This window comes from Gracilinanus agilis, chromosome 2 (genome assembly GCF_016433145.1).
Source record: "Gracilinanus agilis isolate LMUSP501 chromosome 2, AgileGrace, whole genome shotgun sequence".
Classification (NCBI taxonomy): Eukaryota; Metazoa; Chordata; class Mammalia; order Didelphimorphia; family Didelphidae; genus Gracilinanus; species Gracilinanus agilis.
In genome coordinates this window covers 53,663,952-53,691,012 of record NC_058131.1, presented here as the reverse complement: position 1 = coordinate 53,691,012, position 27,061 = coordinate 53,663,952, and the positions used below count along the sequence as shown (strand labels likewise).

The 27,061-nt window shown below is 36.6% G+C and overlaps 1 protein-coding gene across 2 annotated transcripts in view; it reads left to right on the top strand.

The window, feature by feature from the left end:
- Positions 1 to 27,061, top strand: part of LOC123236772 (BTG3 associated nuclear protein) — a 212,092-nt gene that overhangs the window by 87,729 nt on the left and 97,302 nt on the right. For both annotated transcript variants that reach the window (XM_044663189.1, XM_044663187.1), the window contains exon 7: positions 16,794 to 16,961. In XM_044663189.1, coding sequence (XP_044519124.1) covers positions 16,794 to 16,961 — 168 coding nt within the window. The remainder of the gene's footprint in view (positions 1 to 16,793; positions 16,962 to 27,061) is intronic.

Genomic DNA, 27,061 nt, shown 5'->3' with positions numbered 1-27,061 from the left:
ATGTCATATTTGTGAGGGCAGAGACTTTCATTTTTTTTTATCTTCATTCCTTAATAAATGTTTGCTGACTGATTGATTTGTGAACAGAAGAATAATAAAATGGAAAGAATGCTAGATTTGGGGTGAAAGGACATGGATAAAACATATAAATCTGGGGCAGCTGGGTAGCTCAGTGGAGTGAGAGTCAGGCCTAGAGACAGGAGGTCCTAGGTTCAAACCCAGCCTCAGCCACTTCCTAGCTGTGTGACCCTGGGCAAGTCACTTGACCCCCATTGCCCACCCTTATCAATCTTCCACCTATGAGACAATACACCGAAGTACAAGGGTTTAAAAAACAAAACAAAACATATAAATCTGCTCAGATCTCATATTTTCAGTTTTTCTCCTTTCTTCTCTAGTCAAAGAGCTAATGCCCTCCCTCTGATATTACCTTCTAGCTTCTCCATATAGGTCTTGAATTGTTATAGTTATTTATATATTATCTTCTTCATTATAATTTGAACTCCTTGAGGGCAGAAGACAGTGTTTTTCTCCAGTTTATTGTATCTAATGCTTAACTCAGTGCCTGTCATATAGTAGGTGATTTTAGCTTGATGACTGACAAAATTAAAATTAAAAATTAAAAAAATCTAGCTCCTCTGTTTACCACTTGTGTGACCTTTGATGACCCACTTGTCCCTTTTGAAACTCAATTTCCATATCTGTAAAAATGAAGGTACTGGATTGGATAATTTTTGAAGTTCTATCCAGCTCTGAAGCTATGAAATATTGATTAAAAAGGGAAGATTTGACTCTTCTGCCTAAATTCTAAGGTTTTTTTGTTTTTGGTGACAGGACTTTTATGCCTGTTTGCTTTTATCTTCCACCACCTCAAAATCTCCTGTCATACCTCAAGTCAATAAGCATTTATTAAGTAATTACTATGTACTAGGATCTATGCCAAGTGCTGGCAATGTAAATATAAGCAGAAAGTTAGTCTTCTGCCTCCAAGGAGCTTATATTCTAAGGTAGGAAGATTACACAGAAAAGGTTTGGAAATGAAAGTACTCAATGGGGTAGGGGACCTTTTTATAGAAAGTCTAGCAGAATTAGGAATTGAGCCCTGAGAGGAATGACAATACAATTGGCCTGGGCCACTTCCTTAACATACCCAAGTGGGAATTTGCTCATTCCTCTATTTTTAATCCTTAATCAAAGGGCATACTAATGGTTCCTGGACTAGAGTCAATGCTAATTAGACAATGCTGCTCTTACTGAATTATTTAAGTCATGACTTTTATAGGTGCCATAAAATAGGATAATTGGTTTATTCTGCTCATATCTATTTAAAGTCCAACTACAATTAAGCTCAGCTTGTGGGGTCCATCAAAGAAATATAACACATTGCCTCCTAGAAATCTATAGTTTTATGAAGAGTCAGGAATACAGATATGGAAAGTTCAATAACAATGTAAAGCAATATGTTTCAGTTCTAAATGAGTGGTACACAAGATTTACTTTTAAGGTTCTGAGGAGGAAGATGCCCAGAGAGAAGTGAAAGTTTGAGTTGGCTTTTGAAGGATGAGGAGGATTTTAATAGATTCAGAGGAGAATGAATATAGGGAGAAGTATTCTAAGGAAGAATCCTGCAGAATAAACAGCATTGTGGAGAAAGGAATATAGAAGCATATGATTTGAGGAATGAGTTGGGCATTCTTTTATTATAATAAATAGTCTCTCTAGGTTTTTTGAGATACCACTCTTTCCTGGTTCTCCTTCTGACTCTGACTGTTCCTTCTTGATCTTCTTTGCTGGATCCTTCTCCTGATCATGCTCTTTAACTGTAGGTGTCCCTCACGTTCTTTCCTGGCCCTATTTCTCTTCTCCTATTTTATGTCACATGGTGATCTAATTAGCTCCTATAGATATTATTACCATCTCTATGCTGATGATTCTCAAATCTTATTTCACATTTCAAACTACCTTTTAGCTATCTGAAACTAGATGTCTAGTAGACATCTTAAACTCAGCATGTCCAAAAAAGAAACTCATTATCTTTCTCTGTATACCCTTCTTGCTGACATCTTCCCTATTACTATAGAGGGCAATAACATCCCTCTCTCAGACTCACAACCTAGAAGTCATCCTGGTCTCCTCACTCTCTCCTCCCTTCCCATTGCTAGGCTATAACTGAGTCCTATTGATTTTACTTCCATTAATTTCTCTTGAATATTCCCCCCTTTCTCTCTTCTGACATTGTCCCTGTTGCAGATCTCTATCACCTTATGCCTGGATGCTTGGACTATTGCGATAGCCTGTGGGTGGATCTGCCAGCTCCAAGTCTCTCCTTGCTCCAGTCCATCTTCCATTTAGCCACTAAAGTCATTTTCCTACAGTATAGGACAGATCATGTCACCCACCCCTTCTCAATAATCTCCAGTGGCTCCCTTGTTGCCTTTAGGATAAAATCCAATCTGTCCAGCCAACTTTGTCTTTGACCTCATTAGCCATGTGCTCTAACAAACTTTAGCTAACCAGTTTCTATCTCCCTGATTTGAAAGCAGATAGATTGAATCCAGGCAAGGGAGAAGGAAGATGTTACTATTATCATTAGATAAAGGGATATTCTTCACTCTCATTTTTTGCTTAAGGGAAGTAAATAAAAGGGAAGAGTGGATAAGGTGGTTTTCCTTTTATAATTGTGAAAAAGGTAGAGCTGAATATTTTTCTCTTGAATAAATGAATTACCATTGGAGAAAAGTGACTAACTTGACTTTGAGGCTGGGAAAATATGGATATGGTAATTGGTTTATAGAATATTAGTGAAGTAGCTCTGGCTTTTTGCTTCTACATTTTTTGGGAATAAAATCCTATAATTTATTCTAGGCAGACTTCTCCTATGTATTTCATTTACTTTCCTGGGCCAGTGACAAATCAAGACAGTAATTTAAAGAAATAAATAGTTGGAAATGGCTTTGATGTTTCTCTTCCCCACTGAATTTCAGATCACAATAGCAGTGAATTTGTTTATTATTCATATATAAAAGATGAACTTGATGGTACTTCTTTCCCTCCTTTGACCCAAGTGATTTTAAAGTTTAAAAATCCTAGGACTTTAAGCAGTCTGTGACTTTGTCTTCCAGTGTATCTCACAGGTTTTATCACAAATGCTATGATTTGAGATTTTGTAATCTGGATTTTGGAAGGTTACTAGTTATTGTGCTGGGCCATGTTTATAGAAAATAATACAGTAGCAAGGGATGCGAAGGACAACCATTTTCAGCTCTCATCTAGAGGCTTGTCCAAAGAGAAGAAAGGAACAGGCTAGCAGTTCAGAGTAGTGACTGGAGGGGAGCAGTATGAGTCTATTTCTTAACAAACTAGTAAAAGGGAAATTAATTTGAAGAATTGAAATAGATTAAGCTGTTTGGCTGCCATCATTTGGTACTTTAACAGAAGGGGGAGAAGCCATATTCTTGTATTTATAGAGCTATAACTTCAGTGGGTTTCACCTTTACCTTTTATTTAGTCCAAAATAGTAATTGTGCTAGGCAGCAGATGTTGATGCAAAACAAAAACACTGGATATATGAGAAACTTACAAGAAGGTGTTGGTAAAACAGGATGGACATGACTTGAAGAACCATACAAGGAAAAAGACAATTAAATTCAGAGTATGGAAGAAGAACCATTTCCTGTATAGCTTTGTCTTTAAGACTCAGCTTCTTTTGTATTTTTCACAGCACCTAGTATAGCGTTATGTACCCAAGAGGCTCTTAGTAAATACTCCAATTGGAAAGGCAAATATCAGTGACGATAGCTAATGCATATAGTGCTTTAAGATTGGCATCTTGCTTCACATTTGTTATTTTTCATTAGGCTGCTAGATGGTTCAGTGAACCTGGGTTGAAATGCAGTCTCAGATACCTACCAGCTGTATGACCCTGAGCAATATCATGTAGCCCCTATCTGCCTCAGTCTAATGTCTGTAAAACAAGGATAATAGTAGCACCTACTTCCTAGGCTTACTGTAAGGATAAAGAAATGTAATGTGTATAAAGTGGTTTTTATACCTTAAAAGTACTTTATTAGTTATTATTATTAATATTGCTGTTGTTATTTTGCAAAATACCTTATGTTATCAATTTTGGTTGTGGTAGCGGGGAAACATTTCATGAGGTATTTAGAATTTGAACAATCCCTGAATGTTTTTTAAGATTTGGCCAGGTGGAAAGGAGTTGGGAGTATATTTTAAGTTAAGCTAACTGCTGGAGCATACCAATTACCTTATTTTATGAGGAGAAATGTGTAAATTTATTCTATTTTCTTTTGCTTTTGGTCAAGCTAAATTACTTTAGATAAGACAAATTATTTTTTTATTCATATGGCAAACAAAAACTTTATTTTTAAAATATATTATATAAAAATAAATGTTTATATATAAAATAAAATATATTTATATACATTTATATAAACAAAAACACAAAAATCATGCATTTTGTTATTGTATTCATTCAGCAAACTTTATATACCTATTATAAGTAAGTTATTCTCTGCACTAAGGGAGATACAATGATAATTTAGACATCTGAAAGGATATTGCAATGTGCTAAATTCAGTATATGTATAGAACTAAGCATGTGAGAGTTCAGAGGAATCAGGAAAGGCTTCCTTGTGAATGTGACATTTGAAATGGGATATAAAGGATGGCCAATAAATAGTCCAAATGGCAGTGTATCTACCAGGGTTGGGTACCAGGCTTTCTACATGCAGGGACATCATGAACAAAGACATTTGGATAGAAAGACAAGTAGTCTGGGTTGGCTCAGGGGTTTATGAAAGGAAAAAGTGCGGGAAACTTAGATGATAGAGTGAACCAAGATTGTGGAAGGTCATTAGACTTTTATAAAAATATAGACAAGTCACTGATAATTTCTAATCAAGGTATTCCCCTCTTTCATTTCTACTAGTCCCTAGCTCTGAGAGTATATAGGCCAAAGTTCTTCTCCTATTCTTTTCTCAGTTCTTTCTTACCCTCCCCTTTTTGTCATATAGTATATGTGAACTCAAATTGGATGAGTTACTGTCAGTCTCTTTGACCTAGGATATTGTGTCTTTTTTATATGAAGCTAGTGATTTCTTCTTAAAGTGGGTTTATGCATTTGGTATCTGGTATTGGAAAACATCAATCCAGCAAATCTTTCTTAACAGTTTGGTCCACTTCTGCCATAAAATCAGTGAATGAGACAGAGGAAGGAGGAGGACAAATGTACTCTTGTTGGAAATACTGCTAGATGGATGAGGTTGGTTTATCCCCAATTCAAACAGTTATGGAATTAAGGGTGGAGTGGATAGATAAAGGATGATTCAAGTAGGTACCAACCCAAGGCCACACATAAGGGTCAGGTAGTTAGTGACAGTAAAGAGTTTGGAGCTGAGCAAGAAAATTAGGCACAGTCCTAAAATACAAAGCTGGGAAAGCTTTAGAATACTTTCAGACTCAGCTTTCCACCCAGCTAACTCATTAATCTCAGACAAAGATCATTTAATTTTGGCTTATCTGTCTACTCATTTGTAAAATCGGAATCACTATATGCCTCTTAACTGCTTTTCAGGCATTTTGAAACAAATGGAATATTAGAAGAGAATGCTCTTTGAACAGTAAAAAAATCACTATTCAAGTACACAGCATTTTTAGTATCTCATTAGAGAGGAATGCCATTTTGTTTAAAAAAAAAAACATGTTTTGTGCAACCTTGCCAAAGTTCATATGGAAAAGTCATTATGAAAATCAAGGAAAATTGTGATTTTATTCAACTCAAATATAGTTCCAGAAAGATCATTTCTTTTTGTAATGCCCACGTTGGGACTAACCCAAATTTTGAGGTGTCTCAGTTTTTGTTGTTGGTTGAGTTAAGAGTTCATTCAGAACCGAGGTCTAATGATAGTGCTACTGTTAGTAAAATGTCAATACGTTTGTGCACTAGTTGGGATTCTGTCACACCCATCATTTCTAAACCCACAAGCTCCTTCAGAAGGGTAGAAATTTTCGTTGTTGATTCATATGTTAGTTTTTTTTGGCAGTCTTTGTGATGGCATTTGCCATCCAGATGGAATTCTGTGTTGCTGTTGAAAAGGCTTATATAACATGGTGTCTTAGAAATTTTTGTCATTTATAAATATCAATACTTTTTTTTTCTCTTCCGCCTTTTCACTTGCTAGAATCTAGGTTTTGATTTATTAGAGTAATACATGAAAAGTTAAAGTAAATTTTTTTTCACTAGGATACATAAAATTTTTCTTTCTCACTAAAGTGTAGTAAAAACAGTAGATTCCATTTAACTATTTGCATTTTTTATGACAAAGGGATGATGAATTTTTAAGAATTCCTTTCAGTGGGCTTCCTTTTATTGTCTTTATGTTTAAATATTTAGAAGCATGTCTAATAGTTGTCTTTGAATAAATTCAGTTGCTTGTCTATGGAGCTGGAAGTTTAGGTTTTGTGTTTATGTTCTATTATGTCTACAAGAAAAAAATAATGCAGTATATTTGGCTTGCTTCCATTTTGTTTTTTATTCATTTTCATTCAACAAAGATATCAACATTAGTATCTACTGTCATTTATGGAAAAAAATTGTAAAAACTTTGATATCAGATCTTTTCCATTTGATATGTTTGCTGTCCTTCCACTTTCACCCTTCAGTGCTCTTAGGATAATTTGGATTAATTGGGTCTTTTGTTAAGTTGTCTATGAATTTGATTTTTCTTATGGTAGCTCTCACTATTATATGAGAAGATGATCCAAAAACACCATGTTCTTTAAGATTTTACAAATGAATTTCTATTCTAAAACATTATTGACCCTGGGTGACTTATTATTCACTTGGAAAGATGATAGGATCATAGATTTAGACCAGGGGTTGCAGCTAGGTGGCTCAGTGGATTGAGAGCCAGGCTCAGAGACAGAATGTTCTGGATTCAAATATAGTCTCAGCCACTTCCTAGCTGTGTGACCCTGTGCAAGTCACTTAACCCCTATTGCCTAGCCCTTACCACTCTTCTTCCTTGGAACCAAAACTCAGTATTCCTTCTAAGAGAGAAGGTAAGAGTTTTTTTTTTTTTTTTTTAATTACTCATAATAGATTTAGACCTTTGAGAGACCTTAGGGCTCACATAGTCCAACCCCTATCTTTTGTATAAGAGGTTATTAAAGCTTAGGGAGGTCAGGTAATTTGTCCCCCAACACCCTGGAAGTAAATGGCAAATCTGACTTTTGAATCTAGGTCTTTTGCATCAATATCTAGTTTATATAGAGCAAGTTGGAGAGATTTTGATAGTATGCCTTGTCACGTTTATTCTTCTAATTTGGTGTTGATTTTTATCTTCGTTCTTACAAGTCATGGTCTATCTATACACTAAAAGATACTTTAAAAATAGGTCCCATGTCAGTAACCAGTCCTTACCTTTCTATTAAGATGAATATTCCATGCTTCTCTGAATTCTTCATATTTATCCTCCCTTCCCTCCTCTTCCTCCTTTCCTCTCTCCCTCTTCTCCCTCCCCTTCCTCCTTTCCTCCCTCCCTCCCTCCTTCCCTTCCTTCCTTCCTTCCTTCCTTCCTTCCTTCCTTCCTTCCTTCCTTCTTTTCCTCCCTTTCCCTTTCCCTTTCCCTTTCCCTTCCTACCTTAGCAAGAAAATGCCTGCTTATGTTAGATTTGGCTTTGATCTCAGGAAACAAAGCAGGAAATATTTAAGATTTTTCCTTGTTTTGAAGGATTTTGAAGTTTTCTGTCTATCTTCTATGAAATCTCTATTGTATCCCATGCTGTAAATTATCCCCCTCCTTTTTTTTTTTTTTTTTTTGCCTAGATCAAACAAATTCTGACCCTGAACTTCTTTTTTCATTCAGAGTCCAAGGGCTTGAGTGTGTGCTCTCAGAACTGTCTTCACCAAGCAGTATCCTAAAACAAAGGGAACTCTTGATCTTGAATCTAGTGCTTTAAAAAGCCCAAACATTTCCTTTGTTTTGATTATTTTAAGTATTTTGGTCTTGCTAGGAAGAGACTATGAAAATGCATTTTAACTCTCAGTTAGATAGTCCAGCTTTACTGCCTTAAGTAGTCAAAACAATAAGTTTTCCAGTTTAAACTTATTACTAAATAGCTGAACTTTATTCATTTTTTTATGTTAATCAGTGAAATTTTATGGGCCTTTTAGATAAGGTTACATTGTTCTGAGACACATATTTCTTGCGATTTGAATTTTAAAGTCAATAAGAAGGTTGAGAATGTTTCTTGAGAGCACTTATTCCCACATTCATAATTACTCCTTTAGTAAAGTGTTAAAGGAAATACTAGATATTGTATAGAATGTAAAACTGGAATAAGTCCAAACTCAACTTACAAATGAAATTAGATAAGAGCCAATTAAGTATTTATTAAATCCTCTTGTATTATATAAAATATAATATAGGAAATATAAAAAAGTATAAATATCTTAGGAAGATGGTGGAGTGAGTATTCACCTAGCACAGAATATTCTCCCTACCACACACCAAAATCATAAGAAAAGTCCCTACTAATGGGGGAGTGAGAACAGGAAAACTGAAAGAATGAAATGCTTATTAGTTCTTCTAGGAAAAAATGACTAAAAGACAAACTCATCAGGCTATTGTTACTCTTAGACCTCCCATGATCCATGATACTAGGAGGAACCCCCCCCCCCCCTTCCCCAACAGACTTGGCTAGCCCTTGAACATTTTTTAAAAGAATCTACTCTTGAAGTTAAATTTTTGGTAGTATCCCAAGGAGGGGCCCTTTTCCCAGTGTAAGTTAAAGCCTCTGAATCAAACCAGTCTTGAGACTTTAGAAGAAAATAAAGAAGATAAGAGGGTTAATAGCAGAATTTGATGCTCTGGGGAGATGAACATGGAGGCATTAGGAGACCAGAAATATAGTGCTAGTTATAAAGGTTTAATACTGTAAAAGAGGAAGATGATAACCAGGAGATTGAGAGTACAGTTGCAAAGCAACAGTTGCAACTGGGATTTACTTCCCTCTTGAGGGTTATAAAAAAGAAACAAAGTTTGCAGGGGCTCAGTTAAGGCCTCAGTAAAGCTGTTATGTAAAGACAGGATTGACAGGACATGCTTGCTGCAAGAAAACAATAGAAAAATGAACAAAGTGATTGATAAAGACAAATTTAAAAACTGCAGGAGAGAGATCAATGAACAAAGAAAAGAGTTAACTCAGTGAAAAAGTACAAAGGAAACTCCCATGAGGATGATGAAGACACTACAAAAATGGTTCTGCAGAGCAGTCAGAATTAAGTGAAAATCAAAACATGAAAAATAACAACAAAAGAAGGGCAAAAGTTAGAACTTTTTAAGGAGAAGTTAGTCTAACAGGAATAGCAAATGTATTTACTATTTTTTAAATTTTATTAATTAATTTTTTCCAATTACATGTAATGACAAATTTCCACATAAATTTTCCAAAGTCATATGATCCAAATTGTTTCCCTCTCTTTTTTCCTCCCCACTTCCAGAGCAGGAATAGAGAATTTAGAACTCAAGACAGGCACACTCTAAAACAATAAAAACAAAGGAACATTCAGGCAACATTTTGGAGCAATCCCAAGGTCTTGGAGGATAGGAGTGATATGAAACAGGGGACTTGCAACAAAGTCTGCTAGATTGATGAGGTTACAAATGTTTGGACTTTTCAGGAGTAGAATTATTCTTTGGTATGGGAAGGGAGGGGCTCAGCTTAGTGGAGGCTGAGTAGTGAGAGTTATGTTCAAGGGAAGATTGGTATGACATCAAAACAGAAAATGTAAGAAGGAAAAGGTAATAAATAGGGGACCCCTCTTCTTCTATTAGAGATATAGAGTATTCTGCTGCCTTAGTAGTGAATTAGCAGTTTTTGCAATAGAATATCAAGAATTCCAGAAGGGAAATGCAATAAGAGGTATTGGAGAAGGAATATTTCTTCATTCATTGAAGGTAAGAGAATGAATGAGGTTGGAAGCAGGAAAGATTTGGGCATATTCTATACCAATGATAAATATTAATAATATTAAGAAAGACAAATCCCAAAATTATATCATGCTTAAAGTGACCTGAGAAAATTCAAAACAAAACAAAACTTTTAAGTATAAATGAAAAGAATTGGAATTCTTAAAAGACAAACTTGGTGAATTTAAAAAAGATATTAATAATAGTAATAATAAGAGACTTTAATAATCTCAGGTCTGAGGAAATAAAACAGGAAGAAGAATGAGAAGGAAAATATAAAATCAAATAGATTGTGGGAAACATTATGTTTTATTGACCTGTAGTTTTTTTAAATGTGAACACCAAAGAACACATGTATCTGAGGATCCCAAAATACTTTTTTTTTTAATAAAAAGTGATAAATTGTTAGGTTTCAAAGGCATGTGTAAAAGTACAGAAATTACAAATACATGTTATAGATTATTATGCAATAAAAATAGTAATAAAGAGCACACAAAAATGTATACAGACCAAAATGGAGTCTAGAATCATAAACTCATGAATCTTAGATTCCCAAGTAATCTAGCTCAACTCCCTGTTTTACAGATGAAGCAAATGAAATCTAGAGAAGGGTCATTCTAGCTGTAACTTCTAGAACTAAGTAATAGCATTCTGAATGCATGGGTCAGTGAACAAATTGTGGAAATAACAAATCATTAAAATGATAATGGGACAAACACTAAATTTATGGGATGCAGCTATTAATTGATTCTGAATATCAGTCAGTATTCAAGGAAGTGACTATTGAAATAGTTTGATAGATGGTTTGTTAATTGTGAGATACCAAGTTTGAGGATCTCTTGATAACCCACAGTGAGGAGGGCCTGAAAGGCTTTCCCCAGGGCTCAGTGCACTTCTCAGACTCTTAGATAGATTAATAAAACAGGGCAAGGGTTAATTTTAACCACAGTAAGATGGAAGGGAGGATTAAGGGATAGGATGCCCTAAACTCAGGGATCTGGCTAAAACCTCTATAACCCCTGCAAAGGGGTGTCTTCTGGTCTTCTAAGCTCCTTAATTCCTTACACTGGTTGTCTATAATTTCCGGCTATCTAACTACCTGACACTATAATCCTCCCAGATAAATTTTGGCAAGGTATATAGTTCTTCAAAGTAGTTTAGATTGATTCTTTATCTTAGGGATCAACCCTGGCTGGTTAGGCGTAAGATGGCTCTAGGCCTTCCCATGACAGATAGGTTCACTGGCTAGACAGACATAGATCTTCCCAGCAGTTGGGAACACTCTTCCAGGACACTGGAACACAAGTAGATCACAAAGTGTTATAACCAAAAGAGTTCTGAGGAGATATAGATGTACAATGATGTTGATGTACCCCTTTCTCTCTAACAGTTGCCCAAGAAGGACCCTCGAGAGGTTAGATAGATAGGTAACCTTTCCAGATCCAACCTGGGGGTTGGATAGATTATTATTGGGTTGTTGATTTGCCTTGGATGATGTTTGGTATCTGATTGCATTGTGATATAAGGACCACTCAGGAAGGTACTTGTTGAACTCTTTATCTATAATCATGGAAAGGGTAAACAGGACAAGGATTGGGGATTGGAGACCCTATCAATCTATTATCTATAAACTAGTTGACAATCAGGACTGGAGGCTATTAATCAGATAGAAGCTGGAGATTTATTCTTTCCACTACCTCTGGCCCAGCCTGGCCACAGCCAAGCCAGAGAATAGAGAATGCTATTGATGTAGCTGTGTTGATGATCTTATTCTCTCAGCTTTCTCACTGTCAGTGTTGGTGATGCACTAGCTCTCACAGTCTTTCAGGAAATATTCAGATGTATTCCTACCCTCTTCTTCTTAGACCTCCCTGCCTCCCTTCACCACCCACTCAGAGATTTTCCAGTCCAGAGACTCCTGTCCAGAGACCTCCAGAGCCCAGAGAGACCTCTTCAAAGTGGCTGTCAGGGGTATTTATACTGTGGGGCAAACGGCTCATAGCACCTGGGAACATTCCATGTCTTCCAACTGCCTTCCCTGTCATTCATGGTGGTATCCATCACTTTCCAGATTATGAATATAACAAAAGTAGGCAGGATATATCCAAACAGGACAGCAGGGTAGGTAGCTTCGGCTTCACAGGGATAAGATACCAAACCCCTCCTTGTCTCACACAGATCACAAGCAGGGGGGAATTGCCAGCTTCAGGCTGTCCCGTCCCCCCCCCCCCCATAGGAAGTCCAAAAGCCCCTTGGCAGCTCTCTGTGTCCTCTTTGTTATATTCCCCAGATTCCAGAACAAGCTCCGTAGTTGTAGGGCATGTGGTAAGATCCAGCACACTGCTCTCTGTGCAAAATCTTTCTCTTACCTGTTTGCACCCATTCTCTCCTTTCCTCATAACACTATATACCATTTGATTCAGTGAACTACTTCCAGAAAGTTAAAGAATAAAAGAAATGTCTGATATATATCAAACTATAAGGATAATAATAAGTAACACTTTGTAATTCTTTTAATTTTACAAAGTACTTTCCAAATATTTTCTCATTTTAATTTCATAACAAATGTGAATTAGGATGCTATTATTTTCTCCATGTAATAGATGAAGAAAATCAAACTAGGAGAGATTATGTGATTTGCTCAGGGTTTTATGACAAAAAAAAATGCCTGATTTAAACTCTTCTTGGCTCCAAGTCCTTTTTTTTTTTTTAAATATATATATATTTTTTATTTTAAACCCTTAATTTCTGTGTATTGACTTATAGGTAGAAGAGTGGTAAGGGTAGGCAATGGGGGTCAAATGACTTGCCCAGGGTCACACAGCTGGGAAGTGTCTGAGGCCGGATTTGAACCTAGGACCTCCAGTCTCTAGGCACGGCTCTCAATCCACTGAGCTACCCAGCTGCCCCCTCCAAGTCCTTTTTGACTCCAAGTCTAGCACTCTATCCATTGTGCCACCTAGCTGCCAGTTATGAAAATATTCATAGTTATCTACTTTGTAATAGAAAGGAACTGGAAACAAAGCATGTGTCTATTATTCATGGAGTGGATTAAAAAAACTGGTTTATATACAGAATTGAATACCATTATTCATAAGAAATGATTATAAGGAATTAAAAGGACAGAGTGATCTCTGCTCTTAAGTTTACCGTTTAGTTGGGCAGTCTTCATGAACAAATGAGAACTTAAAAGTAAAATACCAATTGTAGTAGGTAAATAAAACACACAGGGGTTAATAGAGGGAGAAGAGGATGAATGAGGAATGATTGAGGAAAAGTGGGTTAACTGCCTGACACACAAATACACTGGGAATCACGCCTACTCCCACAAATACAGGACACAGCTGGGAGTGAGTGGTGATAAGGTTGTGAATGACATTTAGACCCAACTGTCTTCCTTAACTAAGCCAGGGAATAAACAACTCAGTTAGTGAGTTCTTGATTGGTTGTAGAGAAGGAAAGTAGTCTTTAAATTATGAAAACTATTTAGTAAAGTCTTAGGAAGGAAGGTGGGATTAGGTTAGTCTAAGCCAGTGGTTCCCAAACTTTTTTGGCCTACCTCCCCCTTTCCAGAAAAAAATATTACTTAGCCCTCTGGAAATTAAATTTTTTAAAATCTTAATAGCAATTAATAGAAAAGATAAATGCATCTGTGGCCATCATCACTCCCCTGGATCGCTGCAGCACCTCCTGGGGGCAGTAGCGCCCACTTTGGGAATCACTGGTCTAAGCTAAGGCTAAGGGATCTGCCAAGTGCCAATAGGATGTGCTGGCTTCACAGACCTAAGCACAGATAGGCAGCCAAGCTGGGAATCAGGAGTGACTGCTGTGGGCTTTGGAGTCAGAGGGGATTTCTCACGCTTCTGGAGATGATATATCAAAGCTGAGACCACGATGTTCAGGTAGATGGATAAATCCTTATCAGCCAATAAATCCACAGACTGGGTTAGAGACACTCTGTGACTAGTCCACCCGTTCACAGAGACATACCTTTCCCTCTGTCCTGATACTTCTCATATGTCTCCCCAATATCTCCAAGTCCAGGATACAAACTGCTAACTGGATCTATGATGCCACACACCTTGCACATTGCTCCTGGCAGTTCAGACTCCCAACAACCACTCCTCTTTCTGCATTCTATCTAGAATGTCCATATCTTCCAGCAAAGCTCATGCTGCTGTCTGTGCATTGCTATTTCCTCTCTACCTTTCTTCATGTCCTACCTTATATTTGCCTACAACACATTAATTGTCAAATGAGAGCTATAGACAGATAAATTTGAATTAATTTAGACTGGTAGTATTGCTGCTATTAAGCAAGTTAAGATTGTTGTAAAAGAGTGTTTCCCTCCCTTACCTTATATGTCTGTGGAGTTAATAAGGAGAGTAATTAGAGAGGAGTTCAAAATCTGTGAAGGGTTAATTGCTATTTGACAGTATTAGATATAAAGAAACTAGTCAGTCATCATTTATTCCCTTTGGATAGCAATAGCATTTTGTAAGCTGAGTTAAAGGCTGGTCCTTAACTCAGACTCCATCTCTGCCTCCCTTCCCCAACCTGAGGTGCCTGAGACAACTGTTAGGGCTTTCCTTTGATCCACTTTCCTGACAAATCATCCTTTAAAGATAATAAACCCTTTTGTGTTTCAACAGACCTAATAGTATAATTGTCTGTTAGTTATTAAGAGAGAGAAGAAGAGGGAAAGAACCAACATACTCTGGGCTTGAAGGGAAGCCGGGTATCCATCTTGGAGGAAGGTGTTACTTCAAAACAAGTCCCTTCCTGTGAAATTAACTAAACCCTGTTTGTTAATTTCAGTTTAGTCTATTTCCCTCAGCCTGTGTTTGAGTCTAAGTCCCAGCCTGTAAAGCCTGCTGTTTGTCTGTTTAGTTTAATTTCTCCTCTCCCTGAAGATTTCTGTTTCCCTTCTGTGTTATACTCCTGACTTCAGCCATATTATATCCTGAATCTCCTTAATCCCAGCCTACCTGTAACCTAGATTACCCACTTAGCAAGTCTCTGACAATCTCCTTTCAAATTCCCTTATCCCACACACCTTTCCTCAAATTACCCCCCTAACAGAGACAAATCTTAACTTCCTTAACCCTGGAGAAGTTAGGTTACAGTTGATGGAACTCTGGGTCTAGAATTAGGAAAACAAATTCAGATCCAGCACTGATACTTTAATAGCTGTGTGATCTTGGGCAAATTGCCTAATCTTAATTTCTTCTTCTGTATAATGGAGTTAGTTGTAAGTACCAATTTAGATAATATTTATCAAATCGTTTAAGAGTGCTGGCACATAGTAGACATTATATAACTTAGCTATTATTATTATTAATATTATTAATAACTAGGAACCATTATTGATAAGACTTTCCTTGAGGATATTTCCTTGATGAAAATTTTTTTTGTATTAAAAGAAATCAGTGGAAACCAGGTTGATATGCATTGACAATCACCATGGCAGCAGTCATTTTTTTCATGTTGGTAGATGATTGATGTTTTAAATTATTAAATGGCTTGTCATTTGGAAGAGGGATAATGCTTGTCTTGCTTGACTCCAGAGTTAGGAGCAATGAAGAAACATTTTAGCTTGATGTGAGGGGAAACTTAGTTCTAGATAGATCTTGCTCTGATTGGAATAGGCAGCCTCGAGTAGGAGAATGTGCCCCATCCCTGGAGGTCTTCACGCTGAGTTCAGTAGACCACTTGTCAGGGGAATAGTAGAGGGGATTATTGTTCAGGTATGGATTCAAGTTCTTTTTCAGTTCCAATATATTTTGATAATGAGAAATTATATTTGATAGATTTGGGGAGGTTCTTTTGATGGAAGGTATTTAACATCAATTTTAAGGAGATGGATGATATTTTATTTAAAAAATATCAGAGAGCCATGGAGGTTTCTTGAATAGTGGAATGACTTAAAGAAAGTGACTTTGAAGAGAGATTCTGGTAGTTATGTGTAGTATAAAGTCCATTTCCCTTATTTTAGGGATGAGGAAACCTACATTCCCTGGAAGAGGGTATTCTTTATAGTGAAATTTGTAGTAGAAATGAAGGAGGATCAGGTTTCAGAGATATGAGTTAACAAATCTAGTTGACTTAGGAGGTTGTGAGGGCTATAGAAGGGAAAGAAGTTGGGTTGAATGTCAGCTCTTTTTCTTAACACCTGTATCATTTAGGTCAAATCATTAGACCTCTTGAAGACCCTAGGTTTCCTTATCTCTAAAATGATGGAGATGGACTAGATAAGTTCTGAATGTCTTTCCATTTTGGAATATATGATTGATGTTAAGAGTCATATTAGATCATTTATGGAAGGGATTATGGAATTCACTTAGTACTCTTTAATTCATAGGTGAAGAGACTAAACTCTAAATTATAAAGTGACTTGTTCCAAGTTTCATGGGAAGCAGGCTGTTACTCGAACCTACAATTTCTGATTCAGCAATACTACTTCCCTCCTTTGCCCTTTATTTGGGATACAAACAATTTGGGACAGCTTAAGTTGCTCTAAAATTACACATATACTTATAAGTTAAAATTTTTGATTTTGTAAATATTTTGATCTTATTTTCAGGAGTGACTTGTTGACTGTGTTTGTTACTCAGGATTCTCTTATAAAACCATTCTTTCAGATCACAGGCTCAGCAGCCAATAAGTGCCTTTTTACTCCATTCATTGCACTGATGATGTTCTTTGGAGCAGATGCTCTGGAAAATATTTTTGTGCTTCTTCCGAGTGTGTCCATGAAACACATTCATCTTACTCAGGGATTTCTTGGGGTGTGTTTTTCAGGTCACCTTTTTTATAAATTTGGAATCACAGAATCTGACTGGTACCGAATCAAGCAGAGTATTGACTCTAAATGTAGGACAGCCTGGCGGCGAAAGCAAAGAGGGCAGAGTCTTGCAGTCAAAAGCTTCTCCAGGCGGACACCTTCATCATCATCTTATAGTGGCTCAGGTAACTGTTTTCAGAAAGTGAATCTTTTCTTAATTTTTTTACATTTATGAGTTAATTTGAGACAAGTTCTACCAATTTAGTAGGCCTCATGATAACTATTCCTATTTATTTATTATGCTTTATAGTTTACAAATCATTTGACTTTATTGGTAGGTTAAGTTTTATTATCTTCATTTTACAGTTGATTAAACTGGGGCCCAGAGATTAAGTAACTAGGCCACTCTCATATAGCTAGCTAGTGGTAGAGCTCAAACTTAATGGCCAGAAATTCTCTTTTCAAATCCTAGGTTCTTCTCCCCATCTTATTTTTAAATATTTTGTAGTCTTACAGACAATACATTAGAGTTCTTCTTTCCCACTAGAAAGACCCCCAGCAATACAGATCTGTACCATCTTTTAAATTAATGAAGCCACTCTAGTGGGTAAAAGTGGCCTTTTGTGGCTCTTTATTTGCTTTTCTCCGGGAGAGAGGCAGTGTTGCACAATGCAAAGAACATGAGATTTGGAGTCAGAGACTATAGTTCAAATCCATACTAAAACCTCTGTAACCTTGGGCAAGTCACTTACCTTTGTGTTTCTCAATTTCTTTATCTATCAATGAAGGAGCCAGACCAGATAAACTTTAAGATCTCTTCCATTTCTAAAATTTTGGCCCTGTGAGTATTGGGGAGTTTTAAAATGTTTTGACATGCTTATCACAAGTTTCATGCTGACTATTCATTGATTTGTTGAGCAATAGTTATATGAGAATTCTTTAGATTCTGAGTATTGTCAGTTCTTTGTTTGATGTGTGAACTCATTGAAAAATTTCTCCTGATTTGCTTCTTTCCTTATAATTTGATAGAAACTTTTTTTTGTTGTTGGGAAAGATCCTTTTATATTTATATAATCAAAAGAATTAAGTGACATTAAAGAGTAAGAACAGACTATAAATTAATGGGAAATGTATTGCATGGCTCTAAGAAAATTCCTGTAAACACCATCTTTATCAAGTTGAATTTGATTTCAAGTAAATAAATGTATAGTTGTGTGTATTTGAGAATAAGGGAAATAATATCAATTTCCTTTTGTTGACTGACTCTTGGAGCATCATGTGTGTAGGGCTCAGACTAAATGTTCCAGTGGTATTTGGGACAAGACTGGAAAATGTCCAGGTATTGGTCTCTAAACCCAGGCATGTCTTTGTCAGAATGATATAAAAAACTAGGATGCAATATTTTCCAAGAGGCTTTTCCCTCTCTTTTACTAAGGTGCAATAATTATATTAGAGGAGGATTTAATTTTTACTTTAACAATGCTTGTGCATCAAACATCCTGTTCCTATAAGTTTGCATAGCTCAATGAATCTTGTTATGCAACTCATTCCTAAAAGCAGTTTCCAGTTTAACTGGAAGGTGAGATTTTCTAATAGACATTTGATATTTTCTTTATAAAAATCAACTAAAATCCTACTTTTAGTTCAGGTATGTAGCAGCCATTCATACTTTTCTACCAATTCTACCAATTTGATCAAGTGTTGAAATGTTAAGAAGAGATGAAACATTGATATTCTATCAGATTAGGAATAATAGAATATGAGTAAACAACATTGTAATAAATAACATCCACATCATTTCCTATAGACCATAGTCAAAATGAGTTTGTTGGTGACAGGTGTCTCTCAAGCGCTTGGCTGTGTCCATCCTAAGCTCTTTAAGCTGAATTCTGAACCCACTGAGTTGACAAATACAGGGAGGGTTAGGACATTGAATAAATGGAATAGCTGCTCTTCTGGAATTCTTCTTTCTATTGTTCCACTCCCAAGGCATATGGTTGGCAGGCTTTGTTTTTAGAATGCTTACAGTGAGTGGTAAGCCCTTTCTTGGGACTTCTCCATCTGGTGATCCCATTCTCAGCAAAATGAGAATTGTATTTAGTCATGATCATTAGCCAAAACAATGTACTCACAAGCTTTAGGGCAGGCTTTAAAAAATTAATTACAGTCTAGCCATGTTATAAAAAGTAAGTAAAGTAAATCTGAGTGGGTCTAATGAAATGCAATTTGGGTGTGAGGAAGGATAAAGGGGATATAGGGTGTTTATAAGGTGATTGGAGGAGGAAAGAAGGTAAGGGAAGGTATACAGGAGATAAAGGAAATGGGGTATGTAGGAGAGGGCAGCTCAAACAGGTTTACTCCTAGAGGCTTGAAACAGAGGATACAGGGAGGAAATTAGGGCCAGTAAGAAATATTTAGATTTTGCCTGGAGGGTTTCTCTCCTTAGTTTCAAAGTCTCTTGAGGGAGGAGTCGAGAGGGCCCCTCCCTGCCAGTCAAACTGATGGCTGGAGAAGGTTTAGGGTGGGTACTTTCTGCCAAGATGGACGCCTCCAGTTCTTTCAAGAAATAAAAGAAAAATGATTCCTTCCCCTCGATCTCTTGTCTTAGTTTTTGACACAATGATTCACCAAAGGATTTGAATAGGTAACAAGGGGATTTATTAATACCAAGGTCAGTCAGAAGGGGAGAGGGGTTCAGGGTTTTCTAATTGCTGCTAGGGAGAGAGGTGAGGGTGGGGGATGGGTCGCGGAGAGGTTTAGACAGAGAGAGTCCGGCTCTCCCAGTCAGGAAGATTTGACTGCCTTAAGTAAAGTCTCTATCAAATTATTAAAACTAGGGGTAACTTATTTGAGGATACTCTACTAGCCTATAGAAACTAAACCCACAATGTCTAATCACCAAGCCCTCCCTTCCACCAGGACCCAAAGGAAATTCAGGGAAGGGAAGAGATGGAGATGGGAGATCAGGGAGAGGTCCAGAGAAATGAGATAGGTCCAAATTTCCTCAAGACAAAATAAGCACAGGCCAAGGCCGAAGCCAAGTCAAGCCGAAAGGCCAAAGCAAAAGCCTCCAACCACAGCGAAAGCCAAAAGGCAAAAGCCCCATCAGTTGGAACTTCATCTCTATTTATAGCTTCAAATTCTAACTGACTTTTTGAAGATTATAAGATGTTTAACTGACTTTTTGTGACCGTTAGAAATTATAGGAGCAAAAAGTTTCTGTTAGCCACCTTGCATTACAGCCATAAATTTATCTTTCAACTAAGTATTCATAAGGTATTCATCTCAGAATACTTTAACGTTCAATCTTAGAGTCATATGTTTTAAAAAGCACAGAGAAGGTAAAGATAAAATTGATTTATATTAGGTCAGGGTAGGAATAACTAACAGATTTAGAGCTAGAAAGGACCCAAGAGGCCATCTAGCCCATCTCTTTGAAATTTGAAAGAAACCCACAGAAGCAGACTGTAAGGTATCTTTAGTATCTTTAGTAAGGTATTTTTAGGTATCTTTAGCCTCACAATAGGCATTTAATTAGAGTGGCTGTCCAAGAGGACATGCTTCATACAAAGATGAACACATGGGGTTTCTGTCTCTGTCCTGCCTCTCCCAGTGACCTTTATATGGGGCATACTCTATCAACATTGCTCCTTACTGATTCTCATATTTTTGGATTCAGAAGCCCCTTATATCAAACTGCCTCTCTCTCCTTACTCCATCTTTCTCTGAATATTAAAGAAGTCATAATCAATCTACAGGCAATAATTATGTGCTAGGTTTATACACAGAAAGAATATAATACTCTACTTCCCATGGAACTCACTTACATTCATTCTAAGGTGGGAAAAAAACAATTACTTATTGTATGCCTGTATCATCTAAATACAAATAAATAGAAGTGGTTTGGGAGGGAAAATCCTAATTGTTAAGAGTCAGAGAAAGGGTTCATGTACAGAATGGTGCTTGAACATGGACTTTGTGAGGCAAAGGTGACAAGAGATTCTATTCTAGGCATGAGGGAAGGCCAGTGGAGTGGCATGGAGGCTAGAGATGGGAAGCTGTATAAGGGGCAGAAAGAAGTCTAGTTTGGATGCCTAATAAGAGTGTGTGAAAGATGAAATGACAAGGATAGGTTGGGCCAAGTTTATGAACTGCTTTACAAACTCAACAGAGGAGTTTATATTTGAACCCAGAAGTGATAAAGGCCTCTGGAGTTTACTTGAAGGAGAGGTAAAGGGGAGTGTGATATGTTTAGATCTGTCCTTAAGAAAAATCATTGAATGAGGAGATGATTTGGGAAGGAATTATAATAGTGTAAATGAGAGGTGGCAAAGACCTGAACTAAATTGATGTCTGAGCTATCAGAGAAATTGTCAGATAGGAGAGATATTTTAAAGATTAAAAACAGCAAAGGCTGGAATTTGATCAGATATGTGGAATAAAGGAGAGTGAAGAGTTGAGGATAATACCAAGATTATGAACCTGGGACTCTGGAGTACCTTTGGCAGTGATGGTAAAATGTGGAAGACAGGTGAATTTTAGGCAAAAGATTAATAGATTATGTTTTGGTCTTGGTTAAGTTTGATGTGCCTGCAGAACATTCAATTTGAAGTATTAAGTAGACTGTTGGTAATCTAAGTTGGTGGTCAGAAGATAAAATGAGGCTCCAAATATAGATCTGTGAATTTTCTCTATAAAAATGATAGTTAAACCTTTCAGAAAAACGAATGAGGTCACCAGAATTGCAGTTATTAAATGTATCTAATCACAATACCTAATTTAACCTGATAACTTACTATGAACATCAAATTCTTTCTGTAATCTGTAGTATAGGTCCAAAGGAGAGAATCTTCCCTGAAACAGCAAGTGCTGTAATTTCATAGTGCTTTTAATTATTGATTTCCTAGCAATATACTTTTCAAAAACCAAAAGATTTTATTTTCTCAATTACATATAATAATAACAATTTTCGACATAGATTTCCCAAAATTATAAAATACAAATTGTGCCCTCCTCACTATGGTAAGCAATTTGATCTGGATTATACATGTATTATCATTCAAAAAACACTTCCTTATTGGTCACTGTTGTAAGAGAATACTCATATAAATACAAAACCCTAAAATAAAATCATAAATAAACTAAACTAATGTACAAGATAGAATGCTTTGATCCACACTCCAACGGTTCTTTCTTTGGAGGTAGCTTGCATTTTTTTTTTTTTTTTTTTTTTTTTTTGGTCATAAGTCCTTCAGAATTGTCCCTGGTGTATGGCTGAGAGTAGCTAAGTCTTTCACAGTTGATCATCATACCATATTCTTGTTACTGCGTATAATGTTCTCCTGGTTTTGCTTATTTTGCTCTGCATCAGTTCATGTAGGTCTTCACAGCTTTTTCTGAAATCATCTTGCTCATCATTTCTTGTAGTACAATAGTATTCCATCACCAATGTATGCCTCAGTTCAGCCATTCCCTAGTTGATGGGCATCTCCTTAATTTCCAATTCCTTGCCACCACAGAGCTTAGTAATACACTTTCAAGTTAGATTGATAATATTGATCACTTTTTTTCTGAAATCTCTTTCTTGTAACAGGATTAAATTACTTTCATAAATCAGGGTGGACAAATTTCTGTGATACTTGATCATTATATACCTTTCCTTCTATTATGCCACGTATTATATAATCAGTTAGTAAACATAAGGGAGATAACATGCAAATAACTCTACCTATAAGAAATATGTAGTGTACATTAATTTCAGAGGGAAGAATTGATGGGAGATAGGGAGTGGGGAGGGATTGGAGGAGAACATGGAAAACCTTGCAGAAAGTAGAATTTGAGTTGTCTTTCAAAAAGTTAATGCATTTTTATTCTGAATGGAAAAATACCAAATAAAACTGACATTTTTATATAGTATGACAGAAAAAGAGTTGTATGTAAAACTGCAAACCTCTTATTTATATAGAGGTTACCTTTTTTTTTTCAGAATATATAATAAATTCAATCTGTAGCTTTCAAAGCTATCCTATTTGTCTGTAATTTTTTATGACCTTCTTTTCTCTTTAACTTGAGCTGTGTTTTGTAGGGAGTCAGAGATGAGAAAGGAAAACACCTGGCATGGGAAATAGCTAGCTAAAATGCTTGGGGGTCTGGAGAGAGTGTATCAGGTAATAAATAGGAAGAGCAAGAAAGCTAAAGTAGCTGAATAGTAGAGTTTGTAGAGGGAAGTTAAATGTAAAAGGAGGGGAGACATGGGAAGGGAACAGGTTGTGAAAGACTTTAAAGGCCCAAGAGATGATTTTGGTTTTGATCCTTGGATAATACAGTTCCTCAGTTTATTGAGATATATGTGATGTAAGGGGGAAAAAGGGGTTTTATGGGTTCAGTATATTAAAGATGGTCCCCAGAGGATTGAACCATTATCAATCCTCAATTAAGAATAATCTCAAATCAAAATTGACTTTTATGGAAATTTATTTACATAAGAAGAGAGAGAAAGTACGGAGATAAGAATCTATCTCACTAATTAATCCAGGTAGATCTTAACCCTCAGCCTAGGGTTAAAGGGCCTGAGGCCTGGAGGTGAATGGAGCAAACTTCATTCAAAGAGTCTTGTAATGCAGGATTGATGCAAGAAAAGTTACAGTCTATAAAAGGAAGTTTCTTAATAGAAGTTCGGGAAGATTCAGTCTTTAAACTCACCACGTGGAATAGTCTCTATCATGGAACAGTCTTGGTCACGAACCAGCAAAGTTCCCTCAGGTCCCCTTCACCAAACCAGCAGCCCTCACTCACCCAACTCCCTCTTTTAAAGTGGTCACGTATGCGTCACTTCCAGTGCCTTTCCCTAGCCTGCATGTCCAATCACAATAGATGCTTTCTCATAGAAAGCGTAAGGGGCAGTCCGTAGATTCTGATTTGTTACTCACTCTAGCTCAGTGGGTTAGGACCTCCCACAATTGGAAGGTGCTCTCACCTTTGGTGATTAAATCTAAAGATGGGGGCAGTGTAGATTTAATCTAATTATCACAGTGATATAGTCAAATAAAACCTGGGATTTGGTTAAATCACTTTGGGAGCTAAGTAGAGGATGTTTTGGAAAGGGGGGAGATTTCAAAAGCAGGCAGACTAATTATAATTAGAATAGACTAATTATAATAGTCTATGTTAGAGGTAATAAGAGCTTCTATCAGCCTTTTATCTGCTGTTTATCTGAGTGATATCTGAATAGAAAGTGACTGTGTAGAAAGGAGACTTACCAGAGACATGGTGCAAAGGTAGAAACAACAAGATTTAACAACAGTGTGATGGTATAACTGAGGACTAGTGAGTGTCACTGAGGTTGACTAGTTGGGAAGATGTTCGTTCTTTTGAAAATAACAAGGAAATTGGGAAGAAGAGAAGAATTTTGGGAAAAGATAGTGTATTATGCTTTGAATATGTTGAGTATGAATTGCTCATGGGATATCAATTTCAAGAGTAGCTTAAGAAATGAAATTTTAAGAGCTCACTATTTTCATTTCAAAAATAAAGATGATCTCTAAGACCAAATTATAAATTGCTGATTCCTACTTTGGTGTTTGCTGAGATCTGTAGTCTTCTCAAATATAAATATCCATATCTAGGTGACTTAATGAGTTTATTAAAATGTTTTGGGCCTAAATATATGAAATCCCTCAAAAAAAAGCAATTAAAATTCATCAGTATCAATAAAGAGAAAATAAAAGTAAATATTAGGAGCTGTTTTGCCCAACTCCATGGCACCAAAACTGATATTCTAAATGAAGTAGCTGAATATTTACAAAATTATAAATTGTCTAGATTAACAGAAGAGGAGATAGAATATTTAAGTAACTCTACGTTACCAAAAAATTTTGAACAATCTATAAATTAATTCCCCAATAAAAAAATCTCAAGACCAGATGAATTTACATGTGATTTGTATGAAACATTTAAAAACCAGTAAATTATACTGATATATAAATTGTTTGCAAAAATAGGTAAAGAAGTCCTATCAATTCCTTCTATGACACAGATATAGTCTTGATATCTAAACCAAGAGTCAAATCAGAGAGAAAACTATTGACCAATTTCTTTAATGAATATTGATGCAAAAATTTTAAATAAAATATTAGCAAGGAGATTATAGCAATATGTAATAAAGATCATACACTATGACCAGACTGGATTTATGCCAAAAATCCAGGGCTCGTTCAATTTTAGGAAAAATAGAAGTATAATGGACCATATCAATAATAAAACCAACAAAAATCACACAATTATTTTGATAGATGCAGAAAAAGCTTTTAACAAAATGCAACACTCAAGTGGGATTGTGTGTAGATTCTGGATAGTTAAGTAATGAGTAAGAGGGTAATAAGAGAATGAGTTGAGTTGAGAGTGAATTGGGTATAGCTAGAGGTCCCTCATGAAGTGACTGTCTATTGTAGGTTTCACTAGTTCTGAAAATGGGTCTCTAGAATGGGAAGGCTGCCAATGAGGAGGAAGTGGAGATGTCTGGAGACTAAGTCAAGCCAGGAGATATTTAGTTAACAGTAGATTACCAACAAGGGGGTGCTTTCAGTGTACTAAGGACTAAAGTAGGCTTTCTCCACATTTCAGAGGAAAATCAAACTTAGACTCTCCTACTTATTTTATCACAAGAGCTAGGACAGGGACTCTGAGGTAGGAAGATACTAAAGGAAGAGTGCCTTCCCCTCCTTGGGCTTCATCCATAAAATAATGGAACTGAACTAAATGGCCTTTGAAGTCCCGTCTAGCTCCAGTTTTAGGATCCTCTGATCCTACACACAGGAGTTCTGGGGAGAGAGAAGGAAAGCATGGCTATTGCTCATGAGAGTTGCATGCTGGGGTAACGTGAGCAGTCTTCTAAAATACTTCCAGAGCAATCAATAGTATAGAGCACCATTCATAACTAGATGAAGAAAGTTGTGAATGACTCTTTTAGGTAGGTTTGACCACATTTACAGGTTTAACTTTATATGCTGTTACAAATCTTTGGAAATGTTCCTTTTTATTTGTGAATACAAGAAGAGTTTTGAAAATTTATATCCATTTTAACTTCTAACCTATCTCTTGGAATATTCACTGGTAAAAGAATGTGTGTGTGCAGTATTATAAGTGGTACGTGATAAAACTTGGATGATCTCAAGTTCTTTTCAATGTTTTTTTCCTTCAGTTTTTCATACCCAGTTGTTTTGGTAGTTATCAGACCCTGAGTATTAACAGTTGCCAAAGATTGTTAGAGATAGGGAAATAATATACTGGGCCACACAAGTAGCAGCCCTAACTGTGTGTTGTTTAGCTGCACTGTGGTAGGAAGTGCTTCCTAGTGGGGAACTTGATATCTTCTCTATTAGAATCTCTGGACTCTCAGGGACTCTAATAAGAGTACTCAAATTATGGATCCAGGTGGAAGTTTCCCTTGACTTTTTGACGTCTCTAGTTTTTTAAGGGAAGTGATCTTTTTGCATCAGAAGAGGGAGGCAGAATATAAGTAAGACTGTGGTGTAGAGTCTGGATGGTTAAGTAACAGTATATCTGGAGAGCAGCTGCAGGAGATCTATGACTTGTTTGCCACCACCGGATTCTAGCTGCTCTCTCTGAACAGTGAAGAGAGACCAAAATTCAGATAAAGGCTTTCATGAGTTCTATGGGGTGAAGGAAAGAGAATGGACAGGGGCTGCAAGGTAGCATAGTAGATAGTGTCAGTCCTGGAGTCAGGAGGATCAAGGCTCAAATTTGGTCTCAGACACTTCCTAGTTGTGCGACCCCAGTTGCTAGCCTTTGTTGCTCTTCTGCCTTGAAACTGATATTTAGTATTGATTCTAAGACAGAAGATGAAGATTAAAAATAAACAAATTGATACTAAGATAGGAAATAAGGGTTAGAGAAAAAAAGAAAGAATAGACAGAAAGCTTATGGCTGAGATGGAGGGAAATAAGACACCAAGCAGATTGTACTTCATCAACAAAAACTTGCCTTTGGCTGCTGATTGTATTTGCCATATACCAGTTACAGACAAGAACAATTATGGTAGTAAAAAAGCAAGAGAAATATCTTGTTTTAAACATTTTTTCTCACCACAGTTTCTCCCAAACATCTCTCATGTCAGTGTTTCCCACTGGCAAGTGAGACTAGACTGAGTCAAATTTACAAAAGGCTCCAGTTCATCAACAAATGTTCAGCATTCTCTCTCTCTCTCTCTCTCTCTCTCTCTCTCTCTCTCTCTCTCTCTCTCTCTCTCTCTCTCTCTCTCTCTCTC